Here is a 6648-nt window from a genome sequence, read left to right as displayed (position 1 = left end):
TCAGGAAGGAAAAATAACAGACTTAGTCGCCAGCTCTCCTTAAGACTGTAAGCCCCAAGAAAGCAGGGACTGTTAGGGCTTACTTAGCACGGGGTCTGACACAGAGGAGACTCTTAAATGTTTGCGCAACTGAATTTTTCGCCCCTCCCGGTACCTTCGGGATAGATTTGCCAAAGAAGAGACCCAGGGGTTGGTGCGAAATGAACTCATTGGAGAATGTTTTTGTTGCCTAGGAGACACTAGGAGACGAGTACCCCGGCACCACGCCCACACATCCCAGAGTTCTTTCCAATTTTAGCTCCCGAAACAGCACCTGAGGGAGGGTTCCTCTCATCCCTCCCCTCCCCCTCCTACAAATGAATGAAAGCTGCGCGCACAAACCGCAGCTACGTGGCTCTCGAGTCGGGCCGGGCCGGGCATGCTCAGTGGCTTGGGTTCACTTTGGGTTTGTAAAACTAAGGAAGGTTTCCCTCCCCTCCTTTTCCCTCCACGAGTTCTTAGAACACAGCGAGCCACAAGCCAAGCCCTTAGAACGGGGTGACACCCGGAGTTCTAGAACGCTATGACGTCACGGCGCACGTCCAGGCCCAGGCCGGACAGTGGGTGGTTCGAGGGTGCCAGGGCCACGGAGAAGCCACGTTGACAAGCCCGGAGGGCGCGCTGGGAGGGAGGGAGGCAGAGTCCTTCCCTGCCCCGCCCATCCCGGTAGTGGGGGCGGGGGAAGGGAGGGGGCGTGCCTCCCTGCCCCGCCAGCGGCTGCTCCAGCTGTTGCAACGCGACGACGCGCTCGAGCTCTTTTAGCCACGGGCGCGCGCTGCCGGTCGCTAGCTCCCACGTCCCTTGAACCGAGACTAAAAAGGAGAGAGCGAGTCACTGTCCACAATGTCTTCGCCCACTGACGAGAAAGTAGAGACTAGAGCTGGACACCCTCCTGCGGGTATTGATTCATCCCCACCCCCACTCCCGTTCCCCTATCCCGCCCCTCTCTTAGGACCCCCCCAATCAAGCCCAGAAGAGTTAGAAGGACGACTGAGGGTATTTTCCAGGAGGGCAATGGCCACAGGCCCTGCCGAGACTCCCGCAGGGCAGAGGCACCGCCCGCGCGGGGTGTTCACGTGCCCCGCGTGGCGGTATTTCACGCGCCAGATTCCCCAGTTCCGCCACTGACTACCCCGGGGAGGAAGAGGTGTGTGGGGCAGTCGACCCTGAAGGGGGCGGGAGGGGCCTCTCCTGGCCTACCTAGGAGGGGCCGCGAGGAGTGAGGGCGCACGGCTTCTCGCCTAGCGCTCCCCGCCCCCCCCCCCTACTCTGGAGTCTGGAACAGCTTGGATGATCTAGAGATCCCTAGCCCGGAGAGTTGGAGGAGGGGCGGTTCCCCCCCGCTAGAGGGCCTGGCACTTCTCTGGAGCGATGTGACTGATAAGTCACTAATGAAGTTCCGTGTACCTGGAGTGACATTGATATTCACATCCCACACACCACTAGGAAGTACAAAGCATTATTGTTAAAATAGTTTTTTCTGTTTTGTTTAGAAACAAACAAACCGACGTCGTCGTACTCTCTAGGTGTGGGGGAAAGCTTCCTGGGACAGGCCCATTTATAGATTTGAAGTTAAGGATAACTCTAGGGAGAAGCGTTCTTTGGCTGGGTCCTAAAACCTGCTTTTACAACTATTTTCGTCCGTTGTATTTCCCCACGATTGACTCCCTTTATAATCCTGTGTGTTTTGTTTTACTCATTTAAAAATATTATTTCGAGAAGAGGTTCACAAGCTTCCTCCAGAGTGCCAAAGAGATCCTTGTCTCAAAAAGGTTAAGAATTCCTGCTTTAAGTTAAGTTCTGGTAGATTCCAGAAATCTGTATGCTAATTAAGCTTTTCTAGGCTTATAATCAAAGTCCTTTTAAAAGACTTTTTAGGTGGTGAATACTTATCTGGAACGAGCATATGTTAGCGTTATTGGGGTTTTTTCGGGCGTGGAGAGAGGAAGGGGAATAGAGTGGTAAAATTATTTGAACTTTAATTTTGGTCAGTGATCTGATTTTAAGATAATAAATTTAAAGCTGACAGTGTCTTGCTAAAAGGACCATAAGTAAAATATTTCCAATTATGATTCAGAATAACATTTGACAGTTATTTTTTCTGACCCCCTAAATTTCCCATTGTTTTTCAACAAGGATACTGCTATTCAAGATCTTAAATTCTGATTTAATCGATAAAAGCACTTTTTAAAAATAATGAAGTGTAATTCTAAATATAGACTAATTTAAGTTAGGTGAGAAAGTAGAAGACAAGATATTTTCACCCTACTTAATTCTTCTCCCTTTTCGTGCAGTGTTTTTTGGTGTTTAGTTTTTTCCATTTTAATATTGTCTAGACAGTAGTTTCTATCATCTCTGAGTTATACTTCTTGAGGTTCTTAAGTGTGAAGAAAGCATTCTTGATTTAAGGTTTGGTTGTGGAAGAACTAGAGGACATTGCAGGAAGCATTGTCATTTAATGTTTCATCCTTAATGTGTTAATTGGCTGAATGTAAAAGAAACTTGGAATGTAGTAAAGGAATTGGGCCTGTCTGTTATTCTGTGGCATAATTTATTCCTTTTTTTGCCCTGAACAGATAATAGGTAATAATCTCGGTGGAATTATGTTTTCAGCTCTTAATTGGTTGATTGAATAAATGTTCTTTGACTAATCTGTATTAAGGAAGAGTTCCTTAAATATACTCCATTCCTGAATGGATTTTTCCCCCCTCAGTTGAAACAAGCATCTGCATAAGGGAAAAAAAAAAAAAAAAACCTTGACTATTGCTGGTGAGAAAATATCTATCTTATATTTTAAAGTACTTTGTGTCATGAGAAAATATGTAAATTCCAACAAAAATTGGGCATTGGGGACCTCTAAGATAAACTAATTTTAAAGATGTCGAAGTATGCTTCTTTTGTGGACCTCTTTATTGAATCTCTAGGTCCAGAAAATAGTTAAGGCCAATGGGTAGACTTTCTTGACTTTTATGTAAGTAGGAGTCTCTAATTCAAGATTGCATTTACATATTATTTGTGTTCTATCAAGCTTTTACTATGCGTAATGCTTATATTTTATGTTTTATCGTTTGACCCGTGACGCTGCTGTCCATATAACAGTTATATTAAAAAGAACTTGTGTTATAATAGAATTCCTTGTGGTTTAAAAATATTGATTCCCTAAGGAAAAACTTCAGGATGCCCTCATTTTTCTTTTTTAAATTATAAAATAAGCATCCTTTAAAGAATTGCAAAATAAACAGTGATTTATGCATAAAATAAGAGAATAAATTGTTAAGAAGAGAAGCAGTGTTTATTTTACAGCAATAAATTTAATAAGGAGGGAAAGAGAAGAGATGTGGTCCTATTCTTGGCTCTGCCATTAATTAGGTGTGTAGCTATGGATAGTTAAGCAAACTTGTTTCCTTTAAAATATTGAATTAGATCAGCTGTATTGTCCCTTCCAATTCTAACATTTATAGAAATTTTCTGCCTGTGTGTGAAACAATAAAATGAGACAATGCTCAATCCTAGAGTCCTATGAAGAATATATAATATATATCTATAGAGTCTTATGGAGAATATATATGTCATATATATATATATATATATATATATATATATATATTCATAATCATCCAGTGTGGTCATAATAGCATAGATATAATTGGCTCCATATAGAATCAGCCAGCCCCATGCCTTCTAATTGACATTTTGTAAGATCAAATTAATGCTTTGGCAAACTATGATGCTGAATATTTGAATATTCATATTGATGGACAGTTAGGATTGGTTTTTTCATCCATACTTTAACAGTATAAAGCCAAGAGTATGAGGAGGTGGTTTTGTTATCATTATCTTCACTTTAACTTCTCATTATTTTGTATAGAACTTTACAATTCTGGGTACTTTGTATATTATACCATTTGAGTTTCACTTTTTTATATGTTTACTAGTTCATACACAGCCTTCTTTCTCCCCAATTGTTAGAATTGAAAGAGAATACATATGATTTCATTCAACATTCCTTATTTAATAGAGAAGGTTACTCGAGTTAGAGAATTGAACTGACTAGCTCTGACCTAGTAATAGTGAATCACTGAAATTTATTGAGTTGGAGAGGAAAAGATGACATATTTAGTAGAATGTAAACTGACTCAGTATGTGTAAAAATATATACACGCACACACATTAATTTTTCACTGAGGTTGACTTTTCTAGGATCACACATTTACCTATTACCTGTGTGAGCTTGGGAAAAATCATCTGAGCTTCACCTTCTCCAACTTTAAATGAATGTTGGGATTGGATCAGGGGTTCTTAATCTTTTTGTGTGTCATAGAGCCCTCTGGTCTGTATTTTTTTCTCAAAATGCTATCTTAAAATGCATAAAATAGAGGATTACTAAGGAAGTCGGTTATATTCAAATACAATTAAAATTTTAAAAGCAACAAGTTCATGAGCCCTGTTAAGAAATTTTAGTTTAGATGGCTTCTGAAATCCATTCCAGCTCTAGAATACATGAGGACTAAGATATAAAAAAACTAGAGAGGTAGGATCTAAGTTGTGAAGAGATTTCAGTGGCAAACAAAGGAGTTTATATTTGATGCTGGTGGTAACATGGTGTCCCTAGAGTTTATTAAGGAGGAAGCTGATGGAGACCGATTTTATTCTTTAGAAAATCACTTTGGCATCCGAGTGGAGTTTAGATTAAAGAAGAAAGAGATTTGAAGCAGGAAGATCAATTAAAAAACTATTTCAATAGGCCAGGAAATAAATGATGGGGGCTTTAATGTGGTTGGTGGCCATGAGTGGAGGGAAAAAAAATTATGTAAGAGATGTGATAAAGGTAGAAACAACAAGATTGGGCATAGATTTGGAGGTGTGGGGGTGTATGAGAACATGAAATTGGGGATGACAAGAAGAACATGAGCCTTGTGCCCTTAGAATAAGGGTAATTCAGGACAAAGGGTTTGGGAGGAAAGTTAATGAGTTAGACAGGTTGAGTACAAGATGTCTACGGGACATCCATTTTATGTTGTTTGGAAGGCTGTTATCAAGAACACAAAGACCAGAGAGTATGTGGTTGTGAGTGTGTATCTCCATGTCAAACACAGCATTTTATATTTGCTCTGGGAGGCAAAAGGGAGTCACTGAAATTTATTGAGTTGGGGGGAAGGGAGGACGGTGATGTATATAGTAGAATTTACATATATTCAAAGTTGATCCTATCTCTGGTTCATAAATCAACTAGGAATAATTATTAGCAACTAAAAAAAAACAAAACACCAGATTAGAAAGAACATTTGGAAGTCATCTAAGTCAGTACCCCTGTTTTCAAGCCAAATTATGCTTAACTGCTCACAGCTGCTAATTTTCATTTAACATTATTTTAAGAAGTCTCCAGAAATCTCATAGCCACATATTCAAATGTTTCATAATTTCCATTGTTATGAGTGTTGTATGGAAAATAGAGTATAAGCTTCTTGAAGGCTTATTAACTTAGTAACTTAAACACAGTAGGTATTTAGTTGGATTGGAAATACTCTCTACATTTTATCTTTTCTGATTAAAAGTTCTTTTACTGTCCTTCACTAAAGACAGATGGCCTTATATAAAAACACTCTTCAAGTCTCAAAAATTAATATATCAGTGTACTTCATTTTTATAACTTTCATACTGGTTATTAATCCTATTGCATCTGGTCCATTATTATATAAAGTAAAATTTATTTATATCAAAAGTTAATCCTGCTTAAATAACTAAAAATGTACTTAATTTTCTCTAATGAAGTGGCTGTGTTTTAATACAGGTAAAAACCCACCAGAACATATTTTAAGGGAGGTGTTCTTAATTGGGATTCTGTGAACTTGTTCTTAATCTGACTAATGCATTTAATTGGATTTTTTTGGTCATCCTATACATTTTATTTTGTGCATGTAAAAACATTATTCTGTCCAAGGACCATTCTTCATGGGGCTGCTAAAGAGAACCATGATACAAACAAAAATTTTGTATCCTTAATTAATCCTTAATTTTTTGTATTAATTTATTGTATCACTTTTTTTCTTGAAATAAGTGCTCTATTATCTCAACTTAAAAATTTTTTACCCCAATCACACAAAATATTTTGTTGGAATAATATTTGATTTATACAGTAATGGCATGAGGAGATTTGAAGTATTAAAAATGTAAATATTTCATCACTTTCATATGAGAATAGCCAAATAGAGATTTCTGAATGTCCCACCTAGGAAATTTGGTGGTTTGTTTCTCATCCCAGTTCCCGTTATGTAAAATGAAATAATATTTGTAAAAGCCCTTTGCAAACCTTAACCACTATATAAATACTAGCTATTGTTATTATTAACAATTTATTATTATAGTGTTATACAAATGTGAACTCCTAATAACATTATTACCAGATATCAATAGCTTACATTTATATAGTGCTTTAACATTTTGCTTTATATGTTATTTCATAGTTTCCTTAAGTCCTCCTGTGAAGTACATACTGTTTTTATTCCTATCTTAGATTTTAGGAAACTGAGACAAAGAGAGCTTGCCTGGGTCACCCAGCTAGTATATGGCTAAAGAAGAATTTAAACAGATCTTCCTGACTGAATTCAA

The 6648-nt window shown here is 38.5% G+C and overlaps 1 protein-coding gene across 2 annotated transcripts in view; it reads left to right on the top strand.

Annotated features, from left to right (window-relative positions):
- The first annotated feature begins 625 nt into the window (after positions 1-625).
- Positions 626-6648, top strand: part of DAP (death associated protein) — a 65426-nt gene continuing 59403 nt past the window's right edge. Inside the window, exon 1 of one of the 2 annotated variants that reach the window (XM_031946130.1) lies at positions 626-937. In XM_031946130.1, coding sequence (XP_031801990.1) covers positions 883-937 — 55 coding nt within the window. In that variant the 5' untranslated portion in view covers positions 626-882. Of the gene's footprint in view, positions 938-1415; positions 1489-6648 lie in introns of those variants that run through there. The other variant, XM_031946129.1, reaches the window with a different exon arrangement.

The sequence above is a fragment of the Sarcophilus harrisii genome, chromosome 1, assembly GCF_902635505.1.
Source record: "Sarcophilus harrisii chromosome 1, mSarHar1.11, whole genome shotgun sequence".
NCBI classification, from domain to species: domain Eukaryota; kingdom Metazoa; phylum Chordata; class Mammalia; order Dasyuromorphia; family Dasyuridae; genus Sarcophilus; species Sarcophilus harrisii.
The sequence above is the reverse complement of the archived record's forward strand: the minus strand, read 5'-3'. Positions and strand labels throughout refer to the sequence as shown.